General features: G+C 35.0%; 2 protein-coding genes across 3 annotated transcripts; both read right to left on the minus strand.

The window, feature by feature from the left end:
• Window positions 1–753: 753 nt before the first annotated feature.
• Window positions 754–14,755, minus strand: LOC128222496 (uncharacterized). 2 transcript variants are annotated; one of them, XM_052931527.1, is made up of 7 exons: window positions 14,623–14,755; window positions 10,900–11,087; window positions 10,032–10,220; window positions 9,082–9,146; window positions 8,326–8,472; window positions 3,844–3,945; window positions 754–2,144 (listed from the first exon to the last, which is right to left on the minus strand). In XM_052931527.1, the coding sequence occupies exons 2-7, from the start codon at window positions 11,046–11,048 to the stop codon at window positions 988–990; spliced, it is 1,809 nt and encodes a 602-aa protein (XP_052787487.1). In that variant the 5' UTR covers window positions 11,049–11,087; window positions 14,623–14,755; the 3' UTR covers window positions 754–987. The 2 variants fall into 2 exon arrangements, with proteins under 2 accessions (XP_052787487.1, XP_052787488.1); XM_052931528.1 differs by lacking the exon at window positions 14,623–14,755 and adding an exon at window positions 12,338–12,503.
• Window positions 14,756–18,487: 3,732 nt separating this feature from the next.
• Window positions 18,488–22,822, minus strand: LOC128221181 (gastrula zinc finger protein XlCGF8.2DB-like). The gene is made up of 2 exons (XM_052929650.1): window positions 22,717–22,822; window positions 18,488–22,081 (listed from the first exon to the last, which is right to left on the minus strand). The coding sequence occupies exon 2, from the start codon at window positions 21,977–21,979 to the stop codon at window positions 20,888–20,890; it is 1,092 nt and encodes a 363-aa protein (XP_052785610.1). The 5' UTR covers window positions 21,980–22,081; window positions 22,717–22,822; the 3' UTR covers window positions 18,488–20,887.
• Window positions 22,823–24,075: the final 1,253 nt, after the last annotated feature.

Raw genomic sequence — 24,075 nt, forward strand, 5'->3', positions numbered from 1 at the left:
TTTTGATAGATAATTAAATTTAAAGGTCCGCCCCACTGTAATACACCCGGTGCAACTCTATCTATACGCCAAATTGTTTTACGCGCAGTAAGTAACTACCATTTTGCCCATTTTTACGCCCGGTGTGTATCTACCCGCTTTTAAAAGCCTTTTTTAAGTCAACGATTCGTCTTGTTTTATGCAAGATGTATCTATTCAGCCTCCCCGTTAATTTACGCCCTGTGTGTAGCCAACCATCCACCAAATTGATTAACACCCGATGTAAATCTAGCCATCCGGCCATTATTTTACACCCGGTGTGCAACTACCAACCCGCTCAAATGTTTACGCCCGTTGTTAATATACACGTCAGGCCATTATTTTACGCCCTATGTGTATCTTACTATCAACCGAATTGATTTACACCCGATTTAAATCTATCCAGCCACCACAATATTTTACGCCCGATATGCAGCTTCACATCAGTTCAAGTGTTACAACCGTTATGAATCATCCCATACGCCCATTTAGCGCCCTGTAATTATCTTGCAATCCATCCAACTGTTTACGCATATTTATCAATTCGCCAAATTATTGTTCACCTGGTAAAAATATAAAAAAAATCTGGCTTGAGAACATAATTGGGTTGCCTTTTTAGCATGGCCAGTGAAATAATGAGCAAGTTATCACCTGTTTTCGAGATCTCAATCTCGCTGAAATGTATCCTCATTTGTATCCTTTGAAATAGTCACAAAATAGCAGAATACAAATGAATACAACAACGCACATTTATTATATAATTGTACATACACGAAGGACGGTTTCTAAAATATAGGGAAAGAAATGAAACATGACTCTTCATAACCAATACGTTCCATTTAACAATCTATTACTGGCCGTTTTACACAAAATATTAATAATGTATGTATCATAACACTTTCACGGATTCTTGAGCTTTAAGTATCTTACAACCACAAACCATTTAGTTTTAAACAGAACCTTTGAATCTCAAATTTCACAATCGCCGTTGTTTAAATACTTCTTTTTAACATCATCAGGACAACCTTTTCTATAGTACTCAGTCTTCGCTTGTAACATTTTCATTTTCTGGTCCAATAACATTTCTTCAGTTTTCTTTTTTAGTTTAAACAGTTCTTGTTCTTCAACAAGTCGTTGTCTCAGCAGGGTATTTTCCAAACTTAGCCTCTCAACTTCAGCTTTAGTCTTCTTTAATTCCCATTTCTTTAACTCCTCTTCTTGAGACAATTTTCTCTTTTTAGGCTGTATATCTATTTCGCTGTCACATTTCCTCTTCAGATTGGTATTGTCTTGAACAGATTTATCATTAGGCAAATCTATTTTGACATCATTTGTAGTCTGAGTATATTCCGTTTCAATGAAATGTTTACTTTTTAAATTCATATTTCCAAACGTATCAGATGGTTTAGGCTGAAATGGGTCAATGAGATTGTTCTTTACTTGTTCGATTTCTTTCATTAGATTCGCCCTGCTTTCCACCTTTGAGAAAACAAGTATAGATTTATCCGTTTCATGTATTGCATTTTCCGCTGGAACCTCCTCTTTTGAACCATAAAGGTTGGAATTACCCGCTGGATTATACTGCTTTGGAACACTACATTCGGAATTATTCAACGGTATCTCCTCCATTGAAATTTCAAGTTTGGAATTACCCACTGGTGAATCTGATTCCAAATCCGCTCTTTCATTAGTCGCGTTTATCATTTGATCCCTTAATTCCTGATGTTTGATGGTCTGTTGATTTTCATATTTGGAGCTAATGGCTTGTGAATTGTAGTCTACACTTGGTGTTAGTGTGTCTGAAACTTTCGTTTTCTGTTCAAGTGGCTTAATAGTCAAATAGCCAAGCTTGGAGGTACTGGAATCACAATCTAGCTTTACATCTGGTTGTACTCCCACTGTTATTTTCGCGCCAGTTTTCTTGGATATGTTTATCAAGTCCGCAGCTGTTGAAGCTGCTTCAGAAACGTTTGTATTGAACATAAAATCACCATTAACTTTCAAACTCCCATTGCCGTTTCTGTATGATGCCTGATTTGTAGAGACTGAGGAACCTGATGTTATCTGTGATATATCGCAGACTTTAGTTGCTGTGGACTTAAGACCTTTTTCAATGTCTTTGACCTCTGAAATGATTGAACAAAAATCGTTTATTGGTTACTATAGATAATCGTTAAACGGAATTATGTTTAGATTCTATAGATTACGGACATTTCTCACAATTATTTTTTAACAAAAGTTTAAACGCTAAACGTTAAACGCGTCAAGGCAAAATGCATGGCTAATTGTCTCCCTTTAACACTCACATAAAGTCGAACGCGTCCAGATATAAACGCATGGCTAATTGTCTAACACACTAGCCATAAAGTCGAAAACGTCCAGATCTCAATACATGGCTAATTGTCTCCCTTTAACACACTTACCATGATGTTGAACGCGTCCAGATATAAACACATTGTAATTCACTCCGTAGAACACATTAACCATAACTCTTAACGCGTTCAGATATTAAAGCATCGTTAATCGTCTGGGCAGAAGACACTTAACCATAACTCTCATAACGCGTGCAGATAAATACTCCCCGCTTATTGTCTCCTATGAACACTTACCATGAACTGAACGCGTCCAGATATAAACGCCTCGCTAATTGTCTCCGTATAAACACCTACCATTAAGCTGAACGCGTCCAGATATAAACGCCACGCTAATTGTCTCCGTATTAACACTTACCATGAAGCTAAATGCGTCCAGATATAAATGCCCCGCTAATTATCTCCGTATAAACACTTGCCATGAAGCTGAATGCGTCCAGATATAAACGCCTCGCTAATTTTCTCTGTATAAACACTTACCATGAAGCTGAACGCATCCACATATAAACTTCTCGCTAATTGTCTCCATATAAACACTTACCATGACGCTGAACGCGTCCACATATACACGCCTCGCTAATCTCCATTTAAACACTTTTCATGAAGCTGAACGCGTCCAGATATAAACGCCGCGCTAATTGTCCCCGTAAAAACACTTACCATAAAGCTGAACGCGTCCAGATATAAACGCCTCGCTTATTGTCTCCATATAAACACTTAACATGAATCTGAACGCGTCCAGATATAAACGCCTCGCTAATTGTCTCCGTATAAAACCTCACAATGAAGCTGAACGCGTTCATATGTAAACGCCTCGCTAATTGTCTCCATATAAACACTTACCATGAAGCTGAACGCGTCCAGATATAAACGCCTCGCTAATTGTCTCCGTATCAACACTTACCATGAAGCTGAACGCGTTCATATGTAAACGCCTCGCTTATTGTCTCCGTATAAACACTTACCATGAAACTGAACGCGTCCTGATATAAATGTCACGCTAATTGTCTCCATATAAACACTTTTCATGAAACTGAACGCGTCTGGATGTAAACGCATCGCTTATTGTCTCCGTATAAACACTTACCATGAAGCTGAACGCGTCTGGATGTAAACGCCTCGCTAATTGTCTCCGTATAAACACTTACCATGAAACTGAACGCGTCTGGATGTAAACGCCTCGCTAATTGTCTCCGTATAAACACTTACCATGAAGCTGAACGCGTCCAGATATAAACGCCTCGCTAATTGTCTCCATATAAACACTTACCATGAAGCTGAACGCGTCCAGATATAAACGCCTCGCTAATTGTCTCCGTATAAACACTTACCATGAAGCTGAACGCGTCCAGATATAAACGCCTCGCTAATTGTCTCCATATAAACACTTACCATGAAGCTGAACGCGTCCTGATATAAACGTATCGTTAATTGTCTCCATATAAACACCTACCATGAAGCTGAACGCGTCCGGATATCAACGCCTCGCTAATTGTCTCTGTAGAAGCATCAACCATGGAGCGGCAATCCGCGGAAGGAGGAGGAGAGGGTGGAACTATATAAGTAAACAAATAGAACGAGATATGAAAGCAAACATGTTATTAAATAAAATGCGAGAAAGTAGAGAGGAGTCATACATTATAAACTCGATGGCCGGAAAAGTAGTTTGGGCAGTCATGTTAATGTAGACCAATATAATTATATTGAGGAATAGATATGAAAATGGTCTAAGTGACATGAAAAAATCAAAAAGACACAACCTCTACAGATTCGTCATTTGAGATTGCAGAATACATGACTTTTAACGATAAACAATGATGCAAAAATGTCAAAGTGAGCCCTCAGTGTTATGCCAGTTCAACGATTTTAACGAAATATCGCCGCGTAAGCATGGTGTGTTATTACTTTTGTAAAACTGTAAGTGAATAAACTTTGTTCTTGTTTAACGTTAGTTTCTTTTTTCTCTTCCTCTGTTGTGTCGGTGATCGTTACATTGTACATTATAAGTTCATGTATATACCTTCACGGAAAAGCAGGATATGGGATTGTGCTCGACGTTCTATATGCAAAATCGTATTCATGAACATACAATGTTGCCTACAGAAAATATCATAGTTCACATGAACATACAATGTTGTGTAAGATAACATGCGACCGTTTACATGAACATACACTGTTGTGTAAGAATACATGCGACCGTTTACATGAACATACACTGTTGTGTAAGAATACATGCGACCGTTTACATGAACATACAATGTTGTGAAAGAATACATGCAACCGTTTACATGAACATACACTGTTGTGTAAGAATACATGCGACCGTTTACATGAACATACACTGTTGTGTAAGAATACATGCGACCGTTTACATGAACATACAATATTGTGTAAGAAAACATGCGACCGTTTACATGAACATACACTGTTGTGTAAGAAAACATGCGACAGTTTACATGAACATACAATGTTGTGCTATCGAATATGCGATTGATTACATTCGTTCTCCTCCTCAGTCCTCATGTAACATTTGGGCTAAGGCTTTTAACCAAATAAAAGTGATTATGGAAACTTACTCTTCTTAAAACAGTAGTAGTCGATTGGTTTATCATAAGGTGAATTTTTCTATTACATACGAACATTTGAAAAAAGTATAAACGACATTAAATGTAAGATCATTTTACCAAGACCAAAGACCGCAGAGTTGAATGGCCTATGTGACAATGTATAAACGACATTAAATGTAAAATCATTTTACCAAGACCAAAGCACGCCGAGTTGAATGGCCTATGTAACAATGCATAAACGACATTAAATGTAAAATCATTTTACCGAGACCAAAGAACGCCGAGTTGAATGGTCTACGTAACAATGCATAAACGACATTAACTTATTTTACCAAGACCAAAGAACGCCGAGTTGAATGGTCTACGTAACAATGCATAAACGACATTAAATGTAAAATCATTTTACCAAGACCAAAAAACGCCGAGTTGAATGGCCTATGTAACAATGCATAAACGACATTAAATGTAAAATCATTTTACCAAGACCAAAGAACGCCGAGTTGAATGGCCTATGTAACAATGCATACACGACATTAAATGTAAAATCATTTTACCAAGAACAAAGGACGCCGAGTTGAATGGCCTATGTAACAATGCATAAACGACATTAAATGTAAAATCATTTTACCGAGACCAAAGGACGCCGAGTTGAATGGCCTATGTAACAATGCATAAACGACATTAAATGTAAAATCATTTTACCGAGACCAAAAAACGCCGAGTTAAATGGCCTATGTAACAATGCATAAACGACATTAAATGTAAAATCATTTTACCAAGACCAAAGAACGCCGAGTTGAATGGCCTATGTAACAATGCATAAACGACATTAAATGTAAAATCATTTTACCAAGACCAAAGAACGCCGAGTTGAATGGCCTATGTAACAATGCATAAACGACATTAAATGTAAAATCATTTTACCAAGACCAAAGAACGCCGAGTTGAATGGCCTATGTAACAATGCATAAACGACATTAAATGTAAAATCATTTTACCAAGACCAAAGGACGCCGAGTTGAATGGCCTATGTAACAATGCATAAACGACATTAAATGTAAAATCATTTTACCGAGACCAAAGAACGCCGAGTTGAATGGCCTATGTAACAATGCATAAACGACATCAAATGTAAAATCATTTTACCAAGACCAAAGAACGCCGAGTTGAATGGCCTATGTAACAATGCATAAACGACATTAAATGTAAGATCATTTTACCGAGACCAAAGAACGCCGAGTTGAATGGCCTATGTAACAATGCATAAACGACATTAAATGTAAGATCATTTTACCGAGACCAAAAAACGCCGAGTTGAATGGCCTATGTAACAATGCATAAACGACATTAAATGTAAAATCATTTTACCAAGACCAAAGAACGCCGAGTTGAATGGCCTATGTAACAATGCATAAACGACATTAAATGTAAAATCATTTTACCAAGACCAAAGAACGCCGAGTTGAATGGCCTATATGTAACAATGCATAAACGACATTAAATGTAAAATCATTTTACCAAGACCAAAGAACGCCGAGTTGAATGGCCTATGTAACAATGCATAAACGACATTAAATGTAAAATCATTTTACCAAGACCAAAGGACGCCGAGTTGAATGGCCTATTTAACAATGCATAAACGACATTAAATGTAAAATCATTTTACCGAGACCAAAGAACGCCGAGTTGAATGGTCTATGTAACAATGCATAAACGACATTGAATGTAAAATCATTTTACCGAGACCAAAGAACGCCGAGTTGAACGCATATGTAACAATGCATAAACGACATTAAATGTAAAATCATTTTACCGAGACCAAAGAACGCCGAGTTGAATGGTCTATGTAACAATGCATAAACGACATTAAATGTAAAATCATTTTACCGAGACCAAAGAACGCCGAGTTGAATGGCCTATGTAACAATGCATAAACGACATTAAATGTAAGATCATTTTACCGAGACCAAAGAACGCCGAGTTGAATGGTTTATGTAACAATGCATAAACGACATTAAATGTAAAATCATTTTACCGAGACCAAAGAACGCCGAGTTGAATGGCCTATGTAACAATGCATAAACGACATTAAATGTAAAATCATTTTACCGAGACCAAAGAACGCCGAGTTGAATGGCCTATGTAACAATGCATAAACGACATTAAATGTAAAATCATTTTACCAAGACCAAAGAACGCCGAGTTGAATGGCCTATGTGACAATGTATAAACGACATTAAATGTAAGATCATTTTACCAAGACCAAAGAACGCCGAGTTTAATGGCCTATGTGACAATGTATAAACGACATTAAATGTAAACTCATTTTTACCAAGACCAAAGCACGCCGAGTTGAATGGCCTATGTGACAATGTATAAACGACATTAAATGTAAACTCATTTTACCAAGACCAAAGCACGCCGAGTTGAATGGCCTATGTGACAATGTATAAACGACATTAAATGTAAACTCATTTTACCAAGACCAAAGAACGCCGAGTTGAATGGCCTATGTAACAATGTATAAACGACAGTAAATGTAAACTCATTTTACCAAGACCAAAGCACGCCGAGTTGAATGGCCTATGTGACAATGTATAAACGACATTAAATGTAAACTCATTTTACCAAGACCAAAGAACGCCGAGTTGAATGGCCTATGTAACAATGTATAAACGAAATTAAATGTAAACTCATTTTACCAAGACCAAAGAACGCCGAGTTGAATGGCCTATGTGACAATGTATAAACGACATTAAATGTAAACTCATTTTACCAAGACCGAAGCACGCCGAGTTGAATGGCCTATGTAACAATGTATAAACGACATTAAATGTAAGATCATTTGACTAAGACCAAAGAACGCCGAGTTTAATGGCATATGTAACAATGTATAAACGACATTAAGTGTAAAATCATTTTACCAAGACCGAAGAACGCCGAGTTGAATGGCATATGTGACAATGTATAAACGACATTAAATGTAAAATCATTTTACCAAGACCGAAGAACGCCGAGTTGAATGGCATATGTAACAATGTATAAACGACATTAAGTGTAAAATCATTTTAACAAGACCGAAGAACGCCGAGTTGAATGGCCTATGTGACAATGTATAAACGACATTAAATGTAAAATCATTTTACCAAGACCGAAGAACGCCGAGTTGAATGGCCTATGTAACAATGTATAAACGACATTAAATGTAAAATCATTATACCAAGACCAAAGAACGCCGAGTTGAATGGCCTATGTGACAATGTATAAACGACATTAAATGTAAGATCATTTTACCAAGACCAAAGAACGCCGAGTTGAATGGCCTATGTAACAATGTATAAACGACATTAAGTGTAAAATCATTTTACCAAGACCAAAGAACGCCGAGTTGAATGGCCTGTGATCAGGCGAGTTCTTCATGTGGTGTATCAACAAGAGGACGTGAGCAGGAGGTTCCCGTATTTTAGGACGACCTGGCTCACGTGGTACGCTGCTCTCCTCAATATGTTTCCTGGCTGCAAAACAGGTGAAGTCGTTGAAAACGCATAACAAACAATAAGTCACCTTAGAGCAAGAACTCAATAAGTACATATATTAAAAGAAGCAGATATTGAGTTTTTGCATAAAGTTGACGAATAGCTAGATGCAAAAGCTAATTTGTGAACTGGTTGGCCAAGGGACATATTTCAGGGATCAAGATTTATTGATTCATACAGTCTTTTGTATGAATTTCCGCTACAGGATTATCAACATAAATCTTTGCCATCTACATATCTATATGTATTACAATAATTACAATTGTTTCCGTGTGCTGGCAAGGTTAAATGTGTTTGTGTGACGCTATAAATCAAACAGTTAAGTTTCAAACGCAATACTTTCGTTGGACTTGTAGGGTGTGTTTTAATTGATTCGTTTATTTTGGTCTTATGCTCTTTGTTACAAAGAACTATGTATATATATCTAGGAGGAACTTTCTTTAGTGTACCTTAATGTCAAACCTTTCATAATTCGGACGTTTTCACAAAGTGGTGTTCCTTTTAATGCATGCATTGACCCTGGGTTTAATAATAGTCTTTAATTTTAATGGATCTATTTAGAATGAATTATGGACCCCAGTCATTTACCTGCCATGCGAATATTTTCAAACGCCTTTTTCAGTTGCTCCGGTGACCTTGGTTCGTCCGCCTGTCTGCAAAGAAAGATGCTTCATAAATTTATGATGATGATGATGATGATCACCCACGTCCATATAAATTTTCTCACCAATCTGAACGGTTATCTCAGTTAGAAACGTTTGGATGAGTTGCGTTATGCTACCTTTCTATGTGAATTTTCAACAATTATGCAATTGAGTAGACGATAGCTTTTTAAACTGAAAATGACCCGTTGAACATCGCTGTTCCTTGCATCCATATGATTTTTCTCTTCCTTTATCAAGGAGTTCTAGTGACCGATGTCGGGGTGGTTGGAGTGGATATGGAGTGGGTAAGAACTGTTTTCAGAAATTGGGTATGGTTTAGCATGCGTAGTTACTTTACTCAACTGGTATATGTAACATAATCGTTAAACGTCGCTTCCACTTGCATGCAATAATCCTTCCGTCCCTCCGTAAAGTGAGGATTTTTTACGCAGGGTTAGGGTGGCTTATCATTATTAGGTAATTATAACAACGTACCTTATACAAGTGACACCCTTATTCAAAATCAATACATACACATGTATAACAAACATAGGTTTTGAGGGGTAAATCTTTTACTACTTACTAAGTAATGCAGTTTTGGAAATATTAATTACTGAAACAAAATTGTAACCGTTTATTAAATAGCTAAGCACGCAAAAATATTAAATGATTGGTGAGTGCTCAAACATTTACTGCGGTCTGCTATCGTCCCAGAAGGTAAAATACCGTGTTTACTGCACCTTTCTTTCAAATTAATCTCGGTATACTTCATAAAAACAATTGATTTCGACATTTATTCATCGTTTTGGTATATTATAACAGTTGTTGTAATATATGGTAAAACGTATTTTGGAGGAAGAGTGCATCTTTAAAACTGAAAAAAGATTTACTCACTCGTTAAACATCGCTGTCACTTGCATCCAGATGACCTTTCTCTCCATGTTAGAGGAGTTCTTGTAAGCTGTGTTTGGGTGGTGAGGATTATGACTGGGGTAGAGCTCCATCTCTCGCGGTATTATAAGCTTCACTGCCAGGTACTTATCATGCTCCGTCCAGTTAGAGGCACGATTTCGTAAGTTGAACCTGTAATGATATTATATTATCAATAGATGACATTAGACGATGTGCAAACTTTTGATAATGCACTTTCCATAAATGAGGTGAGGTTCAATGCCTCTCTGGTGTTGTTTAGGATTCAGTTGAACAAGGAGCATAGCTATTTTTAAAGCCCTGACTATAGACCTTGCTAAAGATGCATGTGTTTACACTTATATGTTCAGTTTAATTTTAATACTTTGAACAGTCTATTTTAAAGTATAGTCATAAGTAAATCATTTTTTAAACATGTAAATTAAAGATCTTATCAAGGCGTTGGCAATATAAAATCGTCTTATGTTCTTTGGTTTACAGAGCAGCAAATAAATTAAACACCCACCCCTACTGTCCCCTATTTTATTTACAAAAGTTTGGGAGGTGGTGGTGGGGCGGGGGGCTTTTCTGATACGGAAAATAAATATGTCTTTTTTACTTAAATTTGGTATTTCAATTTCCCAAGAATCAAACCGGAATACTTTAAGAACAGATCTACACAATGAAATAACATGTTAAAGTTCACGTCTTAAGATAAGAGAAATTTTCGGACATACAAAAACGTTCGGTCGGTTTTTGATATAATAAAAATCATCAACGAAAATTTGGAATAGGCCTAAAATTGGTTAGAACATTTTTTTTTAAAAGAATCCACCCCATTTACCCCATCTACCTGTTTAATGGTTTATGTCCCACAAGCCTTCCATCGACCCATTGAAAAGTGGTTGGCGACCCTTCGTTGGAGGAGAGGGAATCACCTTCGTCTACGTCAAATGCTCTTTGTGACATCATCGGACTTTGAGCTTCCAGCGATGACATCATCAGTTGTCGGAACAGAGGGAGTTGACTTCTGAACGGAAACTGTGAATATATATATTAGTCTTAGGTAGTGTTCTCCTACTATTTTCAAAAAAAAAATGTGAAAGTGATCAGTGACCAGTCCACTCGATCGCTGAAATTCGAAGGCTAAGGGGGTGTACATATGTACCTATAAACATGCAACGTTTCACTAACAGTTTAATTTTATGTGACTGGACGTTAGCATTCAGAATGCTTGAAAATGGTTATTAATTACCGTATTCTTTAAAACTTAATTAATTTTCCTACGCGAGCCGGAAGGGAATCCCCTTGCTTCAGTTTTCAAACCTCAGAGAACAGTTTTTGACTACACCAATTAAAGACATTTTGGACCATGGCTCATTATGAGCGTAAAACTCAAAATGACTCAGATACGTCCCTGACTAAAGAAAATAGTAAAATTCTTACCATTTCGTCTGTTAGACGTTAATGGCAAACTTACAACAAGGGGACATAACTCGCTAAATTCAATGTTGGTAGCAGGCAATGATTCTTATACATTTTTTTTCATTTGTTATACATGAAATGTTTCAAGTTATTTTGTGTTTGAATTTCATGCTAAAATAATATAAAATTCGAATAATACAGTTGTGGTCGTCTTTGGTTCAATTCCACTAAACAATGAAAAATACTTTAAAGTACGAAATGAATTTTATTAAATGGCATTTCGTTCTAACCATATTTAATGAATCTGAATACTAGTTTTCGACAGTGTATGTGTGATCGCTTAAGGTGATTCAAGTTTAAATTGAGACGTAATTTGATAGTAAATTTCTTTAAAATTCTGTTTAAAAATTGAATCCAGGAAATTATACGCATTCAAAATAATCAAGATGTTCATAGTTTAAAATGATGCCCGTTATAGTCTTACATGTCCGTATAGAATTTGTTTATAACGTATGGGATCGCATACAGAAACCAGAGCAACAACCAAAATTGTTTAAACACACAGGAGTCGAAACCGTACACACACTAGATATGAACGCAAACCACCATACCTGAGAAATACAGGTTTTGGTAGTGCAGTCCATCGATGTATGAAAACGTTTGGTTATTGCACGGTTTGTGACTTAACAACTAGTCATACACTGACCAAACGTTTTCAAACACAGATGTACCGCAATTATAAAATATTCAATGTTTATATTGGCACTTAGTAGTTTTAAAGTAACTCGGTCATGGTTTGTAAAATGCACTTTTTTAATTACGAAATAAAGATTGTCAAATCATAACAAGTGTTAAAACAAAAATACCAAAAGCTAGTTTCCTTCAGCAGTTGTTGATATTTGCTCAAATATCGTCTTTGAAGACCACCATTTTCAATCGAGTGAAAATTAATTACGGCTGTGGTGTTGCGTGATTGGTTGATTGACATTATCACGTGATATTACCAATGTTTCCTTAAGTAACAGATCAACATTTCCACCTCTTTTTTACTGGTGGCCGTGTGAACTAGCTGCTTTTTTTCTTCTCTTTTCTTGACTTTACCGGAGCTCGAACCCCACTAAAACCAAAAACTGTTTATGCCATAACTGTATTTTTCCACAATTTCGATGTCAAAGAGTAAAATATTATTAAAATAAGTGTTTTCAGATGCATTTCTGGGAAAACTAGTTTTTGGTCCAAAAAACATTGGTCATTTTCCATGAAGTTTAGATGCAGCAGTTTTATCAGCGGCGACGTAAAATATGTCACATGTTTTATCGACGTCACATACATTGTAATCACGATATTCTAAACCTTATCTGACCAATCACAAGCGTTGTTTTTTGCTGTATCAAAGGTGTTCCGAAGATGTTGCGTTCGTCGGAATTTACAATGTATTTACATTCACACTTGAGTTACTGAATGATAAAATAGCCATGAACCGGTCGACCTTTCGTGACCTCTATGGGTGGAGTTTCGCAAAAAAGACCTGGATCATGCATATATAAAACACGAACTAAACAAACTCCAACTATTTCTTAATAAACACGAAAGTAATTTAAACTAAGTAAGCATTATCAAAAAATAATAAAGTTATGCAAATGAAAAAAATAAACAAAAAGATTAATTCGTAGTTGTTTCGTGCGTTCATGCAGTATGAACGCTCGGCGGCGAGTTTGCAAATTTTCCGCTGCATATTTTTGCTGCATAAACGCACAAAAAATCAGAATCAATCCTTGAATTAATGTAATGAAAGGGATATGCGTTTATCGACTGAACCACAATATTGTAAACAGTAACTTAACTAGTAACTAATAGGTAATACTAAAACGCCGGTTAAATGGATAACAAAACAGTGCAAAAAGAAAACAATAACATAAAACAACGCTAAGTCTTGCTAGATATCACTCTGGTTTAAACACATTTTAATTCACCAAAAGGTTCAAATGACAACGTATGTTTTGATACAAACATTTATAAAATAGATCGAAAACTTCAGGCTTATAAAGACCACCGTATTAAGTCGTATAAAGAATCACCGTATTGAGTCGTATTAAGTATCAATCAGTTTGGGTTATATAATGAATTGCAATTAAAAAAGTACCCTAAATGTCAAAAAATAGGACAATAAATGTTTCACTTATTTTTAAGGGAGCTACCGACCATTGTAACGATTGGAAACAAGTCTTAAAATACTTTCTTGGTCTAAAGTACCTTATAAACTTATCTTGAGAAGAAAAACTAACCATGGTAGAAATGGAGGCTTACTTCATCTTAAGTATATTTTCACAGGTCTACGAGTAAGCAAATAGCTTATCTTTAAAGCTTAAGGGTTTCGTTCATAAATTTAATGTCGGCAACGATATTAGTCTCAATTTTGTTGAAAATGAGATATGCTGCTTACTTTTATGTACAAACATCAAATTGAAATTGGCAGATGTTCGTTTGAACAGACCTTTGAATATAAAAGCCAGAAATAATTAAATTGTCATTAGTGTTAATATCACTTTCGGGAAAGACATAGCATTTATACTATCACATTGGTAAAAAGGTATTAAAGCTGCACTCTCACAGATTTACCACTTTTTACAACTTTTTTATTATTTTTTTGGTCTTGGAAAGAGCAATTTTTGCGTAAATATCTCCAAATCGTTAATATTATATTGCTGACAAAAGATCCGATAGCAGATTTCATATTTCCGTTCGAAAATTTATGTTTTATGGCTTCAACCGTTACTAACGGTTTAAGAAAAATGCATAACACATCAATTTTTGAACTTCAATATAAAAATCTGAGATCAATTTTCTTTGTCAGCAGTCCTAAATTACTTGTTTCCATAGGTTTTCGCAAAAATTGGCACGTTCCAAGACAAAAAATAAAAAAAAATTGTCAAAACTTTCAATCTGTTAGAGTGCAGCTTTAACAATTGAGCTCTAATTTTAACACTTGACATTTTATAATTAAAACAACCATTTCATTCACATTTCACACGAACTAAAATAAATGTTAATCCGATCCTATAAAACGTGTTCGAGTCCCTTTAAAACTATTCTATCGATCCGTCTACTTCGCTGTAATATAAATAAATATCTAGTAATTAGACATACTTACACTTTCACTTAAGATTTCCCTGTATTTCGCATATTAAATTAAACCACGTGTACATGTACGATCTTATTTTCTATAACTTTCCAAAATGTACTTAAAAGTCCTATAATGAAATAGCTATCAACCACGTTTTAAACTCAGCTTACGAATACATGCTTTGTATTTAAGTCGGCTTATATATAAACCAATGAAATGGGAGGATTTAGGAGAGCGAAATCTTGGCTTAGTTTATGAACAACGTTATCGGATTATTTTAAACCTCGCTGAGTGAAAATATGGCTTAAGGCTGTAAGGTCAATTTTATATTGAGCGACATAATTTGAAAGAGTTCAGTGTGGTATTATGTTAGCCGTCTGAATTAAAGCCCGATTTTACTCAGGTCTGGATAAGAGAATATATGTACCTTTTCCATCAATTCAACAATTTCCTTAACTGTTTTTTCACTGGTACAAAGTCTTATTCTAAGTGCTTATTTTGCTATCAAATATTAAAAAAAAATAAACTTAATTTTTAATATTGAATACACCAATTCCAGTTGTAACACTGATTTTCTTTTCTTCAGATACTTCTATAATACGGACAGTTAGGTTATGTAGACTGGGCATTATCCGATTAATTTAAGATACTAACAATGACTTTATTGAATTTGATCGAACTCAGTTCAACGTAGAGTATGGTTGCTTAAGTAAGATAAAAAAAACAACTTTTTATCCGAAAAGGTGCCCAAATCAATGGAATCAGTCCAAGTGGCACACCTGGACCACCCTCCCCCCCCCCCCCTAAAATCTTCCAAGTTAACTTATATATTTCAAAAAAAGAAGAAGAAAAGTTATAAAATACGCCCTGAATGTACCATATCGGACTAGAAACTGTTCAATTTATCTTGAATAGTACATCCCCCCCTGCCAACATTTGAACTAAATAAATAACGGTTCGAGTGGAGGGGCGCAAGTCAAAAGCTTACACCACTAAGTTACGCCCCCTCTAACGTCTTATCATGGATCCGCCACTGGAGATGGGATAAACATTTTCTACATATCTTTAACATATAAAATTCATCATAAACATCGAACAACACATTGCAACATTTTATGTTTTGCTATTATTAACATGATCTATTGACACGAATAAAAACGAAATCAATTAAGGATTACATTCCTCTATAAAACGTGCGAAGTTTACGTAGTGCTTGATAAAACTCCGTGTTTCAATTAAATTGCGTATTACGTTTTGGTTTTAACATGCCTTACTAAAGGCTTACCTAACATATATATATATATATATATATATATATATATATATATATATATATATATATATATATATATATATATATATATATATATATATCAAACATCACATTACAACATTGTATGTTATAGTATAACATACTACTTGTACTTTATAATATATATTATACGTTATGACGGATTTAAGTAAAACTGTTTATTTCGATACTTCTTGTACTTTTATAATATATATTATCCGATATGACGGATTTAATTAAAATAGTTTATTTCGACATTTTAAGGTGTTGTGTAGGACGTATCGGTTGCGCCTTCCAATTTGGCTTTAAATCCAGCCTTATGGTCGGAGAAATTCAACTATTCTTGTAGTTTGTAGGAATCATTTCGTTGAAAATATCTTCTGCATGATATGATATTCTATTCGGAACTCCTCGGCCATTTTTATCGAAAACAACCTCGGATATATATGGACGGTTTACAATGTCAGAAATCGGTACGCTGCATAATTAGCTCAAAAGTACCGACTCCGATATATACCCCCCCACCCAGCATAATTAATGCAAATATGCTTTAGTTCTCGGGTAGGGACACACCACTCAAGTAGCATTCCATTTAAGTTGAGCTCCCTCTCATGCTAAATACCTTGTCCAGTCCTGCTAAATAACTTCACTGTTTGAAGAACTTTAAATATACACAAATCACGACAGTTTTCGGAAGGTCAATTGTGACACATATGGAATATCGGTCGAATTTATGAAAACTTTAATATAAAAAATGGCTAAGTTTGTGAAGTTCGAGAATGAATTATATTGGCTTTCATGTTTATAATGTGGATGCCTCGTTTAAAGAGACGCAATCACTTAAGTAATTCAGTACCAAATGGTAATATTTTTTTTAGTAACAGTGACCTTGACCATAGGGGCCCCAAACCCATTATTTTGATTAGGTTTCTATAAACTCTTTCTATATACCAAGGTCGCAATACCTCAACCCTAACTTAAGTTATTAAATAACAACCATTTTTCTATTTTTAGTAACAGTGACCTTGACCCTAGGTGGCACAAATCAAATCCCATGAAAGGTATCCATAAACTATTCCTATATCAAACTTGGACACTATATGTCAAACCCAAATAAAATTATTCGATACCATGGCATAATAGGCGAGTTTGACCCCACCATCCCACCGGCCAACCCGAACAACAACGTACATCAATCTAATAACCATGTCCCAGTTTGTGTAAACCTGACAAAAAATGTAAAACAGTGCCTGTCAAAAGCAATAAAAAAGCAAAAAAGTAATTTAGGGGGACCAAACACGATCCTTTGAAGCGTCTGACCTATATATGAAGTTTGGTCAAGATATGTCAACCCTAACTAAAGTTATTCAGTTTCAACCCTTTTCTTTTTTAAGTAACAGTCACCTTGACCTTGACCCAAGGGACCTCAAACGCAATCCTTTGTAAGGTTTCCATAAACTATTCATAATTACCAACCTTAGTCGAGATACATGTATGTCAATCCTAACTAAGTTATTAACCGTTCCTACCATTTTTCTACTTTTTGTAAGCGACCTTTACCCTAAGGGCCTAAAACACAATCCCATGTATGATAATCATAAACTCTTCCTATATTTGAAGTTTGCAGATATGCAAACCCTAACTAAAGTTATTCATTTTCATCTGTTTTTCATATTTTTAGTACCAGGGCATCTGACCTTTACCTGAGGGGCCCCTAACGCCCCCCAGGCGCACATCCACACTTAAACCTTTCAATTTTACATTTTATTTCGATATATAGAAGAAAAAATGTAATAAAATGTGCCCAAAAATAAAATTCTCTAGGTTGAGTATGGAAAGTACCCGCAAAGCCCCTTGCCAACAAAATAAATATCGGTTCTTCCTTAGCGTAAATGTTACGCCGCCCCGAGGTTACGCCCCCTCTAACATCAAAGTCTTGAACCGCCCCTGATAAACAGCAACATTCTTCTTCCTACAATTGATTACAGCCAAGAAATTCATCAACGTTTCCAATGATGTCAACTGTCGATGTCAACACAGAGTTGATATTGAGAATTCTTTGAAAGTGGACTTTTCCAATTAATTTTCTGGTACTTTTTTACTCTATTTATTTTTTGGCATGCATTCTAGTGAAAGTTTATCTATTAAGACATCATGGGACATGAATTTAGGACGTGTATACTTATAATGATTTTTTTCTCTTTTATGACAATTGAGACTTTATTCAATAGAAGTAAAAGCTGAATGCACAATCCCTGGACCCTGGCCCCAATTTCTCGAAACTTATAACAATCCCTTATAACAGGATTAAGCTAAACTCACTGTTTTTGTTCTTAACCCACTGTTTTTGTTCTTCTATAAATTGTTGTATATTTACTTCTGTTAAGATTTTGTAGACATGAAATAGGAATTATCGCCATGATAATTACAATTAACCATTTTTCATTTAACAAAATCAAAGTTTAGCATGTATTTTGGCTTATTGAAATAAACTACTAAAGCCTGTTAACCTTAAGAAGTTTCGAGAAATTGGGGTCTGGTTATTCCGTTAACTCCATTTGGACCAAAAATCACACACCTTTTCTGAACCTTAGTCTCAGTTTAAAGATTTATTCCAAACACAACATAAAGAAATTTCCAACAAGCAAGTTTGAAGGACATAATACAGCATTATAAAATAAAACAATACATGGACAAGCCCAGTAGTCGAAAAAATCCAATTCTGGTAAGCCTGAAATACAATGTTAAGCAACATAATGAATTCAACGTTTCATAAATATATGTTCTGTTGTTTAAAGCTGCACTCTCACAGATTGAACGTTTTGACATCATTTTTATTTTTTATCTTGGAAGAGACAATTTTTGCGAAAATCCATGGAAACCGATTATATAAGACTGTTGACAAAAGAAAAGATCGCAGATATTTATAATTAAGTTCAAAAATTGATATTTTAGGCATTTTCTTCAACCGCTTAAAAGCCATAAAACATTAATTTTCGAACGGAAATATGAAAACCTACGATCTGAATTTTTGTCAGCAATCTTATATTATTGGTTTGCAGATATTTACAAAAAAATTTGCTCTTTCCAAGACAAAAAATAAAAAAGTTGTAAAAATGGAAAATCTGTGAGAGTGCAGCTTTAAAGGAACATTTACGAGAGAATATTTCATAAGAAATAAGCTGAAAATGCATCTGCATCATCATTATCTGGTACATGTAGCTACTGTTTTAATATTGGCAAATGTCTCTCAATAAATCATGTTTTTTGAAAATATTGATACATGAAGTACACATTGTTAAACACAATTTTAATTCATTATTCATTTGTTAAGTGTTCTATTTTTTCATGCAGAATACTCTTCAATAAATAAAAATCATTTTTTTAAAGCTGTTCTCTTACAGATTGACTGTTTTCGCTACTTTTTAATTTTTTGTCCTGGAATGAGCCAATTTGTGCGTAAACATCTCGAAACTAGTGCTATAAGAAGGCTGACTAAAGATTGGATCGTAGATCTGTATTTATATTATTGTCAAAATCTGATGTTTTGGACCTCAAGGCGTTACTAAGAAAATATAAGTTTCTGGCCATAATTCAAACAATTGCGATGTGTTTGAGTGTGTGTTATACTGAAACACTGATGCCAACATCAGCTGATTCTGAGACAAAAAATGAAAAAGTTGTCAAAACTGTCAAACAGTTGTCAAAACTGTGAGAGTGCAAATTTAAGAGATGTTCCTATAAACAAATTCTGTCACTGCATATTTCACTGTAAGTTTAATGCACCAATCAATTGTAACCATGACCCCCGACCAAGATCCGGGGAATAGCAGGGACTTTGACTTTCGTCCCAGCTAATCTCGGGTAAAATCCCCGCTCTGTGGAGACAAACTGCTGGTAAAATCCCCGCCAAATGCAACCACACCCTGGGATACCAAGGTAAGGCCCATTCTTCCACCCTATTTACTCGGCACTGCCAGGCAACCTTATGCTCCATATTTGATGACCTGATGGCCACACGACTTATTTCCCCTGCTATCCCCGGTATACCCCCCGAGCTGGGTGTGTGTGTGTGTGTGTGGTTACAATTGACTGATGCATAAACCTGCTTAGATGAAAATGGTGACTTCCATATCTAGGTTGAGATCATTTCAAATAGAATTGCCAAGACTGACAATGTGAATTACATTTCGTTTAAAAAAGCAATAACACATGCCTCAACCTAGTATGGCTTCTGCCCTATAGATGTGTAGTATTTATGTGCCAATAGGAATTAAGGCAGGATTTAGAAAGAGCAGGGTGCTGCAGAAAAGAGACAAAGGCTTAGGGTAAAAAGGGCACATTTAATTTGGCCATGAACAACTTTAACATTAATTATGAATTTGAAAAAAACATTTGAAATTGTGTTTAATTAAAGTAATATCAGGTTTTAACTGCCAGATATGTAAAGTTTGTATGTATTTTTAATCTTAAATCAATTTTAAACAAAACAAAATGAATATTTTATGGTCTTGAACATTTAATTCTATGAGGGCAAAATGGTGCCCATGCTGGTCTCCATGAGCCAGAAGGGTGCTACAAAAAAGGACAGGGTGCAGCACCCTTCCATTACTCCCTAGCCAAAACCCTGTCCATGAAAACAAGTTTTTATCAGCATTTGCAATACAACATGTCGCAAACTGGTATGGATCCTCCTTTATATGTTTATGTAAAGTTAATCAGTTTTTATTTTTCTGTATGTAAACTAGTTGAATCCGCAAAAGAAATACCACTAAAACCACACCTGAAGGGCTCTCTTCTGTGTATATAATCTGTGTCTCTGTAAACTACGTTTATAAGAAAAGGAAGCACCACCCATGTCACAGACTTGAGTGAGGAAATCTCCATGTCTCTCCAAACTACTTTTATACGGAAAGGAAGCGCCACATGTTTCACATTTCAGTGTGTATTCTTGCATGTCTCTGCAAATTGCTGTTATAAGGAAAGGAAGCGCCACATGTTTCACATTTCAGTGACTGTGTGTATTCTTGCATGTCTCTGCAAATGTCTCTGCAAATTGCTTTTATAAGGAAATGAAGCACCACATGTCTCACACTTGAATGGCTTGATCCCTGTATGCAAAATCATATGGACACGTAAATCACTGCTTTGCGTATAAGAAGCATTACATGTATCACACTTGTATGGCTTATCTTCTGTGTGTATTTTAATGTGTCTCATTAAACTATTGTTTTCAGAAAAAGCAGCACCACATGTCTTACACCCATATGGCTTTTCCCCAGTGTGTAGTTTATTGTGTCTATGCAAACTACTTTTATCAGCAAATGCAGATCCACAGGTCTCACACATGTATTGCTTTTCTCCGGTGTGTATTCTCACATGTCTTTGTAAATTATTTTTATAAGTAAAGGCTTTATCGCATGTGTCACATTTGAATGGCTTCTTCCCTGAATGTAATACCATGTGGTTCCGTAAATCACTTCTTTGAGTATATGCAGCATCACATGTCTTACACTTGTATGGCTTTATCCCTGTGTGCAATCTCTCATGTCTCTGCAAATTAAATTTTTCAGTAAATGCAGCTCCACAAGTCCCACATCTGAATGACTTTTCTCCTTTGTGTATATTTTGGTGTTGACGTAAAGTGTTTTTCTCAAAAAATTCAGCACAACATGTCTTACACTTGTAAGTTTTCTCCCCTGTATGTTGACTTACATGTTTTCGAAGATTAGAAATACTAGAAAAAGAAGCACTACATATATTGCACTTATAAGACTTCTCTCCTGTGTACATGCTGTTGTGCTTTTGAAAGTCGGACCCATGAGTATCATCTGTTTGCATGAAGTTCTGTAAACTACATTGACATGTATGTTTAGAAGCAGCACTGCACAATTCACACGTTAATGATTTCTCCCCAGTGTGTATTTTCATATGTTCCAACAAATGCTGACTATCCTTGAAATCAATAAAACATATCCCACACATGTAAGGCATTATTTCGTTATATAAAGGGTCAGACATTTCAAAGTATTGATCTAAACAAACTATCTCAAGGTTTTCTTGGTATGTGTGTTTGTCGTGTGTTTTATTCATCGCATGTGTCTTTGCAAAGAAATATTTCGTGTAACAATAGTGCTTCCTTTTTTGTGACCAATTTTAAAGTGTTCCTTTTAACGTATGATTTCGATCTCCCATCTGAAAAATAAAAAGACCAAATTTAACCTCCAATTATCATAGCAGCATTTATAATTTAAAAAACCATCATAATAACAATACACAGTGATGAATTACGAATTCTATATATTGCTATCTCAGTTAAATGAGAAAAAATAAATAAAAGTGTTTTAAAAGAAGTAATTGAAGCAGCTGAATAACAACAGTCAGGAACAATGTTACAATATTTATCAAATATTAATGATCCCTGCCCTTGCAAGATTGCAGACCCTATCATTTCCCAGTATATGGTTGCCTTTGCCCTTGGTCTCCAAGAAGAATTCGTGACTTATCTTTATAAATGGAAAACATGTAGCATAGGAACAGATATAATAATGGATGTAGTGTGTGTGGGCTAGCACCAGACGCCCGGTTAGCTCAGTTGGTTAGAGCTCGGTGCTGGTGTACTGGCAGTCGTGGGTTCAAGTCCCACAACGGGCGCACTTTTCCTCCAAGGTTTACTTCATAGATTTTTATGAATATGTGTGAACAAAAGATATTACAAGTTCAACTTTGTGCAATACCAGCTTAAACCTGGGGCTAATAACGAATCCTTCTTTCAACTTCAACTGAGCTTTTTATGTTAAACGTTTAAGACAACAAACGATGATAAATACCTTGTTCTCCTGACCAAGGTCTTTATATTTATTAAAATTTGCAAAATATTTTGAATCAGTATCGTTTTGGCGCAAATAATCAAGCGCTTGGTGATAATGAATTGCGGTTACACAACACTATATTAAGAGAAGTACTATTTCCCGGTCTCTCACGGTATTATAATGACGTGAATGTGTGGGTTCAAATCCTGACGCAACTCACAATGAATGTTTTAAAGTTTTAATAACGTCCAGAATATAATCACATGTATACAGTTCTATGGAACACCAGTAGAAGTAATTTATACAGTGTCATCAATGATTCTTGTAACACAAGTGTTTAAGTATTTTAAATTTGTAACACAAATTATTAAACACACTTATTAAACTGTTCCTAGAAATGTATATTTGTAACACAATGTCCTTTATTATAACTTTGGTAACACACACAAAGTTGAAAATAATATTTGTAACACAATGTTCTGACTTTGGTAACACACAAAGTATAAAATAATGTAATGGAACACCATACAATTCGAAGTCCTTAATAAAAGTGATCCTTAGGCTTTTATATGAAAAATATTGTTGTTTTAAAAGGTTAAGAAGTAACAAGAATGTCTGAAATGTCTCACTCAGGCTTAGCTATCAAAACTTGTCTAGCTAAGCCTGTTGCATAAAGATTAGTTAGAACATAAAATAATGAAGGTGCTAAAATTAAAGGAAACATGTAGACACAAGAAATAACAGTTTGTTGAAGAATTAAAAACCATTATGAAACCCTTCAGATGTAAAAGGAAATAAAGAAAATGTATGAAATATTGCATATAATTTAAAGGTTCTATGTTATAAAGAATATAAATGAATTCCTCATAAGATAACATTAATTTTCATACCAAATATCATATATTTCATATGAATAAAAGATTTACATCTGAACAGCAAAAGAGACAATATGTACATCAGACTTACGGGACAAAAACATTAAGAACTATTAAATAAAAGATATCAAATATTACGAAGACAATTTGACACAAAATTGCTTCATAATAGTATTATCCGGTCTCCTAATTCCCGGTTACAAGGTAATTGAAATAACCTTCAGGCAACGGATTGGGTTGCCTATGTTTGGTAAATTGTATTTGCTTCTAATAGGATTGAAAAAGGAAATATAATTTTCGGAATAATTCGATATAAAGATGGTATTGGTTAAGCCTTTTTAATACCTTGCTGTTTTTGAAACTATTTTTTGGCGAAAAAAAAGTATTTTGAGCAAAAGTAAGCAAACACATCGTCTATTTATAGTTCATTGTTTAAATTTCGATCTTAAATATTTACACTACATACGTAATAAGTCTGAACACTTTATAATTTTATCATTGG

This window comes from Mya arenaria, chromosome 16 (genome assembly GCF_026914265.1).
Source record: "Mya arenaria isolate MELC-2E11 chromosome 16, ASM2691426v1".
In the NCBI taxonomy this organism is placed as follows: Eukaryota; Metazoa; Mollusca; class Bivalvia; order Myida; family Myidae; genus Mya; species Mya arenaria.